General features: G+C 40.8%; 1 protein-coding gene across 1 annotated transcript in view; it reads right to left on the bottom strand.

Moving 5' to 3' along the window:
* Positions 1-13,234, bottom strand: part of TPK1 (thiamin pyrophosphokinase 1) — a gene marked incomplete at both ends in the record, with an annotated part of 286,248 nt that overhangs the window by 161,826 nt on the left and 111,188 nt on the right. Inside the window, one exon of the mRNA XM_080611270.1 lies at positions 7,995-8,064. Within this exon, the coding sequence (XP_080467396.1) occupies positions 7,995-8,064 (70 nt within the window). The remainder of the gene's footprint in view (positions 1-7,994; positions 8,065-13,234) is intronic.

Genomic DNA, 13,234 nt, shown 5'->3' with positions numbered 1-13,234 from the left:
ACTACAATTAGAAGCACCTCCAAGTAAACCGAGCTGAAACAACACTTACAGCTGGTTGCCGATGTCCCCCTCAAAATGTATCTCCACTTTGTATGATCTGCAAAACACAGTGCTTCTGCCCCTTTAAAATTCTGACTTAAATCCAAACCACGCCTATGTAACTCCAAGATGTTTCTTTTATGGCATCTGATGACTAACTGAATAGAAATAAAGCACTACAGTGATGTAGTCAACTCCAGAAAAAAACATACTCCTGAGTCTGGCTTTATGCTGTTTAATATCAAGAGGAACCCAGCAGTGTAAAAAAGCACCGATGATTTTCACCTCTCATCAGTTCTGTGAGCATTTGATTCAGAGACCCAGTAAGCCTGATATGCCTAGTGATGTTATTGCCCTTTCAGGAAACACCTCCCAGTACAGGAAGCTAATCTTGGGTTAAACTGAGGACTGAATCTATGAGTATCTCTTGGTATCTCAACACTTGATTGTTTCTGAAACAAGCTCTGAATCGTATTTACAGTGCATGGCTATTGGAATAAAAATGTATCTGAAAACATAATCAAGTGAAAGCTACAGGTTGGGCAGAGAAGAGATTCAGAGCAGCCCTGCAGAGAAGGACTTTGGGGTGCTGGTCAATAAAAAAAATGAACATGAGCCGGCTTCAGTGTGCACTCGCAGCCCAGAAAGCCAACCGTATCCTGGGCTGCATCAAGAGGAGCGTGACCAGCAGGTCAAAGGAGGTGATCCTGCCCCTTTACTCTGCTCTCGTGAGACCTCACTTGGAGTATTGTGTGCAGTTCTGGTGTCCTCAGCATAAAAAGGACATGGAACTGTTGGAACAAGTCCAGAGGAGGGCCACGAGGATGATCAGGGGACTGGAGCACCTCCCGTATGGAGACAGGCTGAGAAAGTTGGGGCTGTTCAGCTTGGAGAAGAGAAGGCTGCGTGGAGACCTCATAGCAGCCTTCCAGTATCTGAAGGGGGCCTACAAGGATGCTGGGGATGGACTATTCATCAGGGACTGTAGTGACAGCACAAGGGGTAATGGGTTCAAACTTAAACAGGGGAAGTTTAGATTGGATCTAAGGAAGAAATTCTTTACTGAGAGGGTGGAGAGGTACTGGAATGGGTTGCCCAGGGAGGTTGTGAATGCTCCATGCCTGGCAGTGTTCAAGGCCACGTTGGATGAGGCCTTGTGTGGCATGGTTTAGTGTGGGGTGTTCCTGCCCATGGCAGGGGGGTTGGAACTGGATGATCTTAAGGTCCTTTCCAACCCTAACTATTCTATGACTCTATTAAACTGAAGACAGAAATGAAAAAAGCCAAAAACTAGATGGTCAGAACATATCTTGAGAGTTTCTCACTACCTGAAATAAACACAATAGGTAACTTCAAATGGATTCATCTTTCCAAACACTGAGAGACAGCGTGCTTTGGTTTTCTGAAATTTGTTGGTGCCTGGCTGTTTTCTAAAGTAAGCTAGGACTGAAAAACGGATCCCAAGTCAGGTATTCCCTAAAGGACCTGACTGTGGGTAGGGATGGGCTTCCTGAACACTCCTGCAGATTTGATTAGGATAAACTCAAGATCCCGATTTTGATCTTTGAACACTGCTACAGTTCTTGGGTCAAGCAAAAATGTCTGATGTAAAAGATTTCCTTAAGCCCTTTAACAAATAAAAGCACTGTCTTAGCTTTCAACTTTCTTAGGTCTCAGAATGCAAACCCTCAATTCACAGAACTCCTCACCACCAGCAGCAACGGGAAAGCCATTTCAAATAGCTTTGACCTCACATTTGAGGCCAATATCATTTTTTGTAACATTACTGAAACATATCCTTACATCAACATTTGTAAAGCAAAAACTTCACATGTATAGCGCTCTCACATCCTCCCCCAAACATACAATGGATAGATTTTAAAGACAAGAAAAAGCCATTGCAGTCTTCTAGTACAACACTATACTCTGAAAATCTCATTCAATATTTTCTGAATCAGTGCGCTAAATTTTGCCTGAACACAAGATAGCTTAAAAACAATATCCAGTTTAATCTGAAGAGTTCAAGCAAGGAATTCCTCTCAGTCCTACATTAAGCTATATCAATGGCTAATTACTTTCATAAGTACCCTATTTCTAATCCAATATAGAACACAGTGAAGTATATATGAATATCTCACTCTATAATCCTATTAGGGACCTACTTTTCCATGAGGAGAAGGTTATTCAGGAGAGAACAACAAGACAAAAGATCTCATTTTACATACTGGTATTGCTAGCTGCTGCCAAGCTGTTTTTTGTTTGATTATATTGACAATAGAGACAGCGATTTCTAAGATTAGGCAAGTTATCTAAGATTTCTAAGATTTAGCAATTAGGCAAGTTGTAATAGACAACTGAACTAGCCAACCAAAGGAAGAAAAGATGGCTGGTGAACTGGCACTCCTAATCCTCAGTAATTGCCAAAATGCAAGCATGAAGCAATAAAATACACAGACAATTTCACTAGGAGTCATCTTTCCACCTCTTAAACCAGCAAATATGCAACCACTTTTCCTCATGGAAGTTACACTAGCTCAGTCTTCCTATTCAGAGGTTAAGCCTATTGCTTCCTTTTCAAACTTTTGAGGCAAAATAGAGCTCTGGAGAATGCATTCAGCATGGCAGAAAATAACGATGAGTCAGAGATGCGTGTGCAGTTGCAGAGCTACAATCTTGTTGGGATCAAGGAAACATGGATGAAATGTTGCCATGAGGGGATGCAGACTTTTTAGGAAGGACAGGATGGGCAGATGATGAGGAGGAGTTGCCCTTCACATGACAGAGCAGTTAGAGTGCACAGAGCTTTGTCTGGGGACGGATGAAGTTAGGCCAGGGATGCCAAAGACAACATAAAGGGCTTCTGTTAATACATATGTGATGAAAGGAAGACTAGTTCAAACATGGGCCCATTGCTTAACATGACAGGGGATCTGGTTACACAGAACATGGAAAAAAGGCTGAGGTACTGAATGCCACCTTCGCCTCAGCCTTTGTTAGCAAGACAAGCCTGCAGGAATCGCAGGCACCAGAGACGGGGGAAAGACTAGAGCAAGGAAGATGTAACTCTTGGTGGAAAAGGGTCAGGCCAGGGAATACTTAAGTAAAATGGCACATATAAACCCATGCACGCAGATGGGATGCACGAGTGTGGAGGGAGCTGGCAGATGTCATTGCAAGGCCACATTTGACAATCCTTTAGCAACCATGGCAACTGGCAGAAACACACAAAGACTAGAGGAGGGCAAATGTCGTTCCTGTCTTCAAGAGGGCAAGAAGGAGAACTCTGAGAACTATAGGCTGCTTAGCCCTATCTCAATTCCAGGGAAGGTAATGGAGCAGCTAACCCTGGAAACCATTTCCAGGCATGTGGACAAATAGCAACTCCTCAAGGGTAGTCACCATTGAAACATTTGTCATATGCCTACATTTATTCACCAATACAAAACTCAGTAAGTGTAAGTTGTAAAAGCTGTACAATTAAGACCTCTGTTTTCCACTTCAGCTCCTCAACACAAAGCTTAAGACACAGAACAGTCTGTTAAATCCAAGTTAAAGAAGTAGCATCACTGTGTATAACCAATACCCTTGATTAGTTTTGACTAAATAGCTATGGCTTATTTAGAATCTTAGGGGTGGAGGGGCATCATCAAAAGACAAACTTCATGCAGCAATCTGTACTCCTGAATGCAAGTTGCTTCCAAAATGATTTTTTTCAGGCCCATGTTTTAACTTTCGCAGCTGCATGAACTGGAAATGTTTAAGGAATTTGTTCCTAATTTCCAAACACACATGTAGAGCTTCTTGGAGCTGCCTCTATGCATGTCCAGTACAGAGAAGAATTATATAGGAATTTCATTTGCAATTGTAAATGCAGCATACTGCATTTTCATGCATCGCTTAAGTTCACCTCATGTATGTTTTACATGTAAAAAACGCAACATCAAAACATACCATTGCTTTTCGGTTTCACTGCTACTCTTTACCTTCATAATGTTCACAGAAAGAAACTGGAAGGGTAGCAAAAGTGATGTTCTTAGTGATTGTAAGCAATCCACCTCATGTAGTAAGTCTGCCACAGTGAAATACCAAACAGAACCCCAGAAAGCCAGTATTTATGAGAGGATTATCCTCCCTCTTATAGGGCTCACTGCATCCCTCTAACCTGAAGCTCTTTGTGTTGCAAAACCTGAGTAACAATGTATTTGACATCTTTCTAGAAAACAGCAGCTGAGACACAAGTTCTAATGATTGCTTTTACGGGTGACAATACAATGATAGTTTTCAATGCATCTTCACCTTCATATACCCCAAAGCAAGTGGCACACAGGTTAATCAATGCCTTAAGATTTAATCAGAAAGTGTTGAGAAAGAAGTCACCATAGTGTGATACAGATAAGCAACAACCTAGCTGAAGTGGGTAAGTGCTTCACAGGGATTCAAGGAAATACACAACAGGGTAGGCAAGGCAGGCAGAATAAGGCAGAGCAAAAAAAATCCCATAAGGATCAGTAGCTCACCATTAACTCTCATTAGCTGCAAATGTTTAGCAATCACAAATGGTTTAACAGCAATCCTTATTTTTGAGTGGGAACTGACATTAATAAAGAAAAGACATAGTCTAAATAACCTTTCTGGGCTGTAAAGCCAGCAAGAGAAATGCAGCAGAGTACAGGAGTCCATCCCTTCTTCCCTGCTGCCTTTCCTCTGTCCCCAGCACTGACAGCTGCCAAGGATGGGCTTCTCTAAGGAAAATTATCCTGCCCTTTTGGTTACTCATCCTACTGCTCCTGCTCTAGAAGGCATTTGTTTTAACACATCATTGAAAAAAACCAGCACAATTTCTCCTCATTAGTAGTTACAAAAACAAAGGTTTTCTTGGGTTTGTTTGCTTGCTTTTAAGCAGGAATAATTGCCATTAAGGTTTGTTTTTAAGCTAGTTTTTACAGAGACTAATAGGAAAACCCACCAAACACATCATAAAAATGACACCACAAGCATAGGGGAAGATATATAACTACTACATAGATTAATCTCATGACCAGAAGTCACACTGCTAAGCCAGCCTGCACAGTTCTAGAGAAGAAGGTGATAGCTTCCTTTGCTTGATGGGAATAGATGAACCACTCCAGCATAGAAACAAGTCAAGACACAATGGAGAAAACAGGAAAATTATGGAGGCAGGAAATGAGGGACCCTCAAATCTACTCTTGCTCCTCTTCATTCAACAGCATAGACGGTCTTCACACAAGAAGCAAGTTAAAGAATTGTTCAGCACTGGGCAAGTCTTCTGTAGAGCATCTTGCCTAGCTTCAGCCACAGCTGTTTAAGATATAGTTATGAAGTAACTGAAGAGAGGCCAATAAAAGCAAAAAAAGATGACCAAAAGGAAAGACCAAACAAGCTGGGCATATTTTAGCTTAAAGCAGAGAAAAGGGAGATGGGGGGTGGGCTCCCACTTGAAGAATTTTAAGAACCAACTAACTAGGTATGCATCAGGAATATGCCTTCACCTGAAGCAGAGGGAAAGAAGGATGAATCTCTTGAGGTCGTTGCTAGCCCTACATTTTTCTAGGATTTGGAAATGGATCGACCCTTCGAAACAGCAACAAATACTTATCTCCAGAGGAGGACACCCCTCTAACAGTGCTACATTTCCAGCTGACCTTTCCCCAGAATGTTGTCATTTATTCCCATTCCAAAAGATTCTTCCCACACTTTGGTGTCCTGAGCATCAAGTCCAAAATATCAAGTTCTTTATATACCTCTCTCAGATATAGTAATCTCTCTAAAATTAAAGGCCTATAGGTTTTAGGTTTTGATACAACACAATTAGATATCAGGGCTTCAAATAAAATAGTTTTAAACAGAAGGTTAAGGAAGCATTAAAAAATGATCAGCATGTGAGTAGAGCCTGAGCAGAAAGCTCTTTAATGACAGAGAATTTAAGGGAAGATACTTGAGAGAAATAAATGAATATTCTTTCCAGCAGAATGATTTCTTTGAAGACAAAAATCAAAATTATGCAGGTCTTTTTTTTTTTGCTTCAAAAGAATCACTTTGAAGGTAAAGTATACCTACCCAAAGCAATTAGGATGAGAAGAAGAAAGACAGAGAAAAAGAATACTCCAAGGGCCAAGTATGTAAAACTGCAAGACCTAGTCAGGCAAGGCATAATCATCCTTTTCCCCCCAAATTATATTTATTTAATATGAACATAAAGGTGTGCAGAAGAGATGAATAAGTTACAGGAGGAGGTAAAATGAAAGCTCTAAAATGTTGTTCTTTGGAAAGCATCATCATTATCAGATATTAGAGAGAACTACTTGCTGTAAGTCAATCACATTTCTGTTTGAACTCAAGATTAAGTTGTGCATGGCTCTGTTAGCAAATACTAGGAGAACAGAAATAGAAGATTACTGAAGGAATACTACTACAACAGTTAGTAGTGCTTGACAGACTCCTGTCTCGGTTTTAGCAGTAGTAGAACTCAGCCATCAAACTTTTCACAGGTGACAAAGGAAGAAATGTTAACTTTTACTTTAAGACTACAGTCCTCCTCTCCAGCTCTGCTCTTCACTTTGAAGGACAGGAAGAAACTGAGCTTTCCATGGCCTCTGTCATATACTCGCCATGAGATGAAACAAAAATTCTTGTCCGATTATGCTGCATGCACAAAACTGTTCATACATTTGTGATTTCTATCAAATAGGCTGAGAAAGCTGGGGCCATTCAGCCTGGAGAAGAGAAGGCTGCGTGGAGACCTCATAGCAACCTTCCAGTATCTGAAGGGGGGCCACAGGGATGCTGAGGATGGACTCTTCATCAGGGACTGTAGTGACAGGACAAGGGGTAATGGGTTCAAACTTAAACAGGGGAAGTTTAGACTGGATATAAGGAAGAAATTCTTTACTGAGAGGGTGGTGAGGCACTGGAATGGGTTGCCCAGGGAGGTTGTGAATGCTCCATGCCTGGCAGTGTTCAGGGCCAGGCTGGACGAAGCCTTGGGTGGCATGGTTTAGTGTGAGGTGTCCCTGCCCATGGCAGGGGGTTGGAACTTGATGATCTTAAGGTCCTTTCCAACCCTGACTATTCTATGATTCTAAATACCTGTCTCATTCCTTCGCCCTGAAAGTCAGCTTTATTCATTTATTTTCTTGTATTAAGCAACTTGTTTATGAATTCCTGCTCAAAACAACTGAAAATCTTAAAGACATGTGAAAAAGACCCTTAGTAACCTCAGATCACACTGTTCCATGGCTCCGCTACAAAAATGAGAAAGGACTTCAATACAGTATTTAGCATCACAAGCCAAACTCAACACTTCTGGGGCAGAAACCTAGGATAATTTATAATCTAAAGGGCATTAACAGGAAACAAGAACACATTCTCCTTTCAGTCATACTTCCTCACCCAGCATATACATTTATAGATAACATCTCCACTTGCCTTTAGTCAGATACTATGCCCTGATGCTTATTTAGAAACAATTCAAAAAGAAAAGTAGACTTCCTAGTTTATTACCCATCTCACTTGACAGAGCAGATTTCCTCTAAGGCCTCACAAGAAGAATGAAGAGGATATGCTTTGTTTCAGCTCTAGGCAAGAGGCATCACATGTTCCTCTAGTCAACCCTTGCTAAGGGCACAGCAAGTGTTTTTCTGCGCCTGCATCAAAGGCCTAGCTCTGATGGATGTATAAAATAAGACAGTCCTAGAGCAGAGGTTTCAAGTGGAAAAAAGACCAGTGGGCTTAGGGAAAAAAGGTATTTGAGGCTATCTGTGTGCTTTTAAACAGTGTGGCTGAGAGTAAAAGTTAATGTGGAGAAAATACTATACTGCCTGCCACAGGTTGTTAAAGTACCATGCACAGAGCAAGCAGCTGCTTCAGTAACTGTTCCTCCATATGTTTCTTTCATTGAAATGACTTCCATGGCTTCAAGTTTACTGTTAACATACCTGTCCTGGCTTCCTTCTGTGATGTGATAGAGATGATTGGCACCTCCATCAGCACAAGCTCTCAGTGCAGCTGCAAGAGAAGAAATAGAACATCAATGCATTGGCATTATAAACAAACACAACCAGTTACTCCATTACTGACATTTCTGTGTAATCTCAATTGTTCACTGCAGCATAGGGAAAAAAGTTGAGATCTCACATGGCTTTTATCTTCCTATACTTCACTGCTTTCCTTGTTTCTCACATTTGAAATGATTTTATCAGACTAGTCTAATCTTCATCTCACTATGCCACTGTACTTCACAAATAGCTTATTTCTATCTATCCTCACCTACTGCCCACCGGCTTAACTGCATGGGTGCAAGTGTTCAAAACCTGGAAAGGGCCCATCTTCCATGGATGGGGATGTACTTCTCTGAACAGGTAGGAATTTAAACCTAGCAATCTGCTCACCCGTGACCTGCATAAAAACTGGGGCAAAAAAAATTAGGCATGACAATACCAGTTTTCTCTTTTTTCTTCCCCTCCTATGACACACAAATGAACACTCTACTACATTCAAGGCCAGGCTGGATGTGGTTCTGGACAACCTGATCTAGTTGAAGATGGGCCTGCTCATTTCAGCCATCTTGGACTAGATGACCGTTGCAGGTCCCTTCCAACCCAAACTATTCTACGATTCGACGACAACAGCTCCTACACTGTTCCACAGACTGAATCATCTGATATAAAGCAGGTGGGTTAGGTCTTGGCTTTAAATCTTGACCTGTGCTGGTACAAAAGCAACAAAACCACAATAATTTTCCATGCTTCCACATAACCTGCGGACCACGAAGGGTACATGCCAATTGATTTTAAACAAGCACAAACATGCTATTCTTCTGTGATCCCTTTGTTTACATAGACTTAAGTCAAAGAAAAGAGAGAAGTTGAATAATATTACAAAATCAGGCATAACTTGATATATTTTATTCATAAGCATCCCTATAAATCACCAGATAACTAACATACAGTTCTTTCATAAGACTTATTAAGGATGATAAGCTGTTAAAGACTGAAAATGACCATCTTGTCTTAGCAGTCTTTATCAGTTCTGCTCTGAGATGCACAAGCTAGATAGGCGCAGCACACAAGATAAAAGAAGCTGTAGCTTCTATACTACAGCACAGTGTTCCTTCCAGGTTCTGCAGACAAAGAGAGACTAACTGGCAGATGCGAGAGGGCTGCAAATCAGAGGATTGGAGGGAAGGAGGGGAAAAGGAAAAAGAGGAGAGACAGAGAAAGAAACAGCCTGCTCAAGTATTGGGCGAAAAAGGGTATAAAAACTCAGATCAGGCACTTCCTGCTGCTGAGAATCCAATTTTCAGCTAAAGCTGCTTGGCTTTGGTGTTTATTTCTCAGTTACAACAACCCCTCAGCAGTGATACAAACCTACAGTTTTCCTTTTGGCACTCATTAGGAGGACAATCACCTATGCCCCTAGCTTAGCCAGCCTATACAAACTGGGACAACAAAGTTCATCTGTACACCTGCTCCCATCTTTGAGCTGCTCCTTCTTATTTGGCTGCTGAAACCCCACAACAGGGGAAGTTCTGTGTGCGTACATCCACCATGTAGTATCATGCCTCAGATGAGGCTTTTTGGACAAAAAGAAGAAAGCAGGACAGCACAAAAGATACCAGTTCATCACAGGTAGCTTTGGGTACAGCAACTTTTTTCCTGCGGGCAGCAAGAATGTGCAGGGCAGGAGAACAAGCACTGCACTCCTCAGTATCTCTCCTAGCACTGCTCCTGTGACGCCTGCTCTCTTCATAGTATCACAACTACACACCATGGCAATCAGAGTCTTGTGCAGACCATGTTCTTCTCTGTCTCCTTGTCTTACTTCACGCCGTCTTTCAGCCACCATCCAAACCCATATTAACAAGGTCACGCATATTTGGTCCTGACAAATTCCACTAAGTGGGACCATTTCTAAATTATGGTAGCTGGCCAGCCACTTACAATGGTTAATCACTGTGTTAGGCTCTTGCCAGGTTCCTCATCCATCCTAATGAATGTAAACATCACAAGACAAGAACAATAACCCTTTTTACCCACTCTGTTTGATTGGAAGCTTTTAACTTCTCCTCTCACTTGATGTTACAGCTGAAACTGGATTAATATAATTCCTTTCACCTTAAACTGGATTAACGTAATTCCTTTCACCTTGGCATATTTGTTAAGTTCTCTCAGGGAGTTCAGCTCACACAGAATTTAGTAACAGCTTATTGCAAGGAGAGTATGTAACACCTGTCCTTAAATTAGCTGTCCTGCTCATCAGTTTATTTAGCAGATATAAGGCATTTCAGTGAGGCCTAGGACTTCAGCAATTACAGAATCTCTTCTCTCTCCTTGAGCTCCAAAAGCACTTAACCAATGGAGACACTCTTTACAGTCAAAACTGTAAAAAGGCTGCAGAAAAATTATTTGCTATAGTTGGGTACGGATGCCTAAAGGATGCTTCCCAGGCAAAGACAGCCTTGGCTTTCTCCTTCCTGCAACAGTGCCTTTTACATCTGTTCTCCCACATTTTAAACAAGTGGCTTATGACTTCTGAGAAAACAAAAAGAAGGGATGAAATACAGGGAAAGAGAGATGAAAGAGGCTATTACCTGTCTTACTTTAAGACAGCTGGAGTTTTAACTATTGTAAATTACCTCAATGGACTTAACACAACTGGAGCCTGGCCCAAGATCTCTCCACCTGATCTTGTTTTAAAACAACATCACCAAAACTTCCCAAGTATTACAAAACAAGTCAGTCTTCCATCAGTCTGGTTTATGTAAAACTACTGAGATTCTCCCAAAGACGTGAAGGTGCCTAAGTAAGAGGTCTATCACACTTGTACACTGTACGCATGGATATGGGGCTGCTATTTGTTATCTCAAATCACAATAGTTGCCTTACACGACTTCAATTTAAAGCTGTCCCCCACATATTTATTATTATAGATAAGAATAAATAACAATAATAATAATTAAACTTCAGCAGCATTGGAAAGTTATTTAGAGAAAATATTTATGAGGTACTGATCCTTTACCAGCAAGTTAATAACTTACACTGGAATGAACCAAAGCCCCTTGTGCTTTAAGTAACTAGCAGGTAATTAACTGATTGGCTGGAGGCCAGTAAATCATATTATTTCTACAGCTATGAAGCAAGCCTTGCTTAATAAGAAGTAATGATATGTATTAGGTGTAAGAACATGTATCCTTATTATCTGGAAGTGTTTAAGGAGACAGTCAGCAATTCCACGTGTACAATTCAGATAGAAAACTCTCTATGAAAAGATAATAGGAACTGATTTTATACAGTGCCTTTTATATTAGAGACAAAATTGCTTTACAAACAACAATTTGGCCAAGATGCACCATAGCAACTGTGTAGGCAAACCTAAAAGTCTCCAGGCACTTTGCAACGGCTCAAACAAAACCTCATTAATGATTTCAGCAGAAACTGAAGGTCTTGAACAAGATGAGGGCTTTGTTTTGCTTGGAACTGTGAAAACAGAGACACTTCCTTCCAAGGAGTTTACAATTTAAACAGATGTAAAAAAAAACCCTCACAAATGAAAAGGTGGAAAGTGACACAGAGAAACAAAGTGCTTATGGTCACACATGGGTCTAAGACAAGTTATCTTCCAAAGACAAGTTATCCGACCAAAATGGATGGTAGGGCTTGTAGAGGGAAGAATAACTTCAGTGGTTGGCCAGAACACATTAGATCTTGCACATACCTTCTCTTCTGACCCAAAGCTTATCATGCCATTATTGGATACCCCTTGATTTTGCTATATGTGCTGCACATGGAAGTAATCTCTAGCTTACGTATGTTAGGAAGAGCTAAGTTAGTAAAGACATTATCGAAAGGCCTTTAGTTATTCCTGCCTCTGTGAACTGAGTCAGACTGGGAAATGGTCACTTAGGTAGATCCCTGAGCTCTGATGGGTCAGGAGGACCAACACCTCTAGCAAAGATGCTGTGATATGCAATAGGGAGCAGTAGCTTTTCCAGCCAGCACAACTGGAAGCAGAAGAGACTCATGCCCTTGGCCATCCTGCTCAGCTGGAGAGCCCCAAGGTACCATTCCATGCTTTTGTTATTAGAATACATGGCACTAAGAGCACTGGAGTGCAAAAGCACTGCAGCACCAGCTCTGTGTGTGAATCTGCTCTCCTTGGCATTATAAGAAATCAAAACCTTTCCAACCTGACTATTCCAGGTTAAACTCCACTCCTCAGAAATAGCCCACTCTGTCAAATTACCACCTTTTCTATCAGTCAAATTCCTTTCTGATACAACTCATTCAGTGAACTAGGGAACGGAGACATAACCAGAAAATCAACTGTTTCATTGTGCTGCTTAGAAGAAGAGTACAGAAGGGGAACTCAATGCCACTGCCAATTGCTACCCAAGTTACTGGAAGCAGCATATGTGCAGTCCAGTAGTGTTTGAGATTACAGCAAGAGTAAATACCCTTAAGCTCTAGCTATGCTGAGGAAGAGTTACATTGAGAGTATACTATCAGTTCATGATATCTCTGAAAAGAGTTTCTTATAGGCAATGTCAACAAAGAAACCAAAGTCTTTCTGAGTAATGATGTCCTTCATTTTAAATGGTGTCTCTTCTGTTAGGAACCAGTGAACTATTTCCCTTTTGTGACTTGAGAGAGCAATTTTAGGACTCATCATTAGTGAATATGGTTTTACAAAAATTATTCTAACAAAACAACAATTATGGAAACAATCTGTATTATATTTGTACTTTCTTGTTTGGTAAATATAAATACTTCCTGTCACTGTGAGACAGCATATAAAAAGCATATCAAACACAAAAAGGAAGGTATTTGCTGGGAGATAACGAGACCTGAAGCTTTTTGCAGAAGAGAAGCACATATTTTATCACACCATGAATAGTCCTGCAAATTCAGGTGGGGGAAAAGACTCTCAGAACAGATGCAATTCTTGCAGACTAAGATGAGAGCATAAAAAAGAAATACATTTATAGACAGTACCAATACCTGGGGAACAAAAGCATACCTGTATTATTCCTGTTCTATTATTTCTTGCAATTAGCATTTAATTTTTTTCCACACAGATCTTGAAATGAATCCATGTTTTTGCCTAAATTCAAATTGATGACATCCACCCCTAAACTTCCTTACTATATCCCCTCTGTTCCTTTTCTAATTTTCATGAC

Source organism: Psittacula echo (genome assembly GCF_963264785.1).
Source record: "Psittacula echo genome assembly, chromosome: 2".
Classification (NCBI taxonomy): domain Eukaryota; kingdom Metazoa; phylum Chordata; class Aves; order Psittaciformes; family Psittacidae; genus Psittacula; species Psittacula echo.
The sequence above is the reverse complement of the archived record's forward strand: the minus strand, read 5'-3'. Positions and strand labels throughout refer to the sequence as shown.